Below are 677 nucleotides of genomic sequence, written 5' to 3' on the forward strand. Positions count from 1 at the left end.
ATAAATAAATAAATAAATTGCCTTCAGTAGTTATTCTCTCTTGTCACCCAAACGGCAAATGCAATCCCTTGATCTTACCTCTCCTCCTCGGTGAAGACTGGGGGCCCCTTGTGTTTGGTGATCTCTTCATCTGTGTGTACGCCAACAATCAAGTAATCCCCCATTGCCTTAGCTTGCCGCAAGGAGTTAGCGTGTCCAAAGTGTACCATGTCATAGCTGGGGAGAGAATTACAAGGGGTTAATAAAGTCATCGTCATTACCGGCCAAGTGTTCAGCATTTCATTTACGTGGTTCTCTTCAGTTCAACTGCTGGCACATGATGAATATTTAACTTCTGACACATCTGTAATTTCTTGTGGTGTAATGAGGTAAAATTTAATGAAATGATAGTTTAACTTTGGTAAAAAAAAATAACATATATTCTACTTGCCCTCAAAAAATATTTTCATATCTATTATTATACTTAAAAAGGAATATACATACAAAATAACCAAAAATTATTATGTGATTCTTCAAACATATTAATGCAAGTAATCAGAAGCATTTCATATAAGTAGAAATACTATTGTTTACCAGAAATGTAAATTGATATCAATAATTTGGGTGGGCAGTAAATAATTTTATTTTTCAGTTCTAAAACAATATAGGTCAAAGACTAAACACAGTTTGGTAAAAAG

General features: G+C 33.7%; 1 protein-coding gene across 1 annotated transcript in view; it reads right to left on the reverse strand.

The window, feature by feature from the left end:
- LOC119591487 (ethanolamine-phosphate cytidylyltransferase-like) overlaps positions 1-677 on the reverse strand; it is a 13845-nt gene that overhangs the window by 3545 nt on the left and 9623 nt on the right. Inside the window, exon 2 of the mRNA XM_037940230.1 lies at positions 79-216. Within this exon, the coding sequence (XP_037796158.1) occupies positions 79-216 (138 nt within the window). The remainder of the gene's footprint in view (positions 1-78; positions 217-677) is intronic.

This window comes from Penaeus monodon, chromosome 28 (assembly GCF_015228065.2).
Source record: "Penaeus monodon isolate SGIC_2016 chromosome 28, NSTDA_Pmon_1, whole genome shotgun sequence".
NCBI lineage: Eukaryota > Metazoa > Arthropoda > Malacostraca > Decapoda > Penaeidae > Penaeus > Penaeus monodon.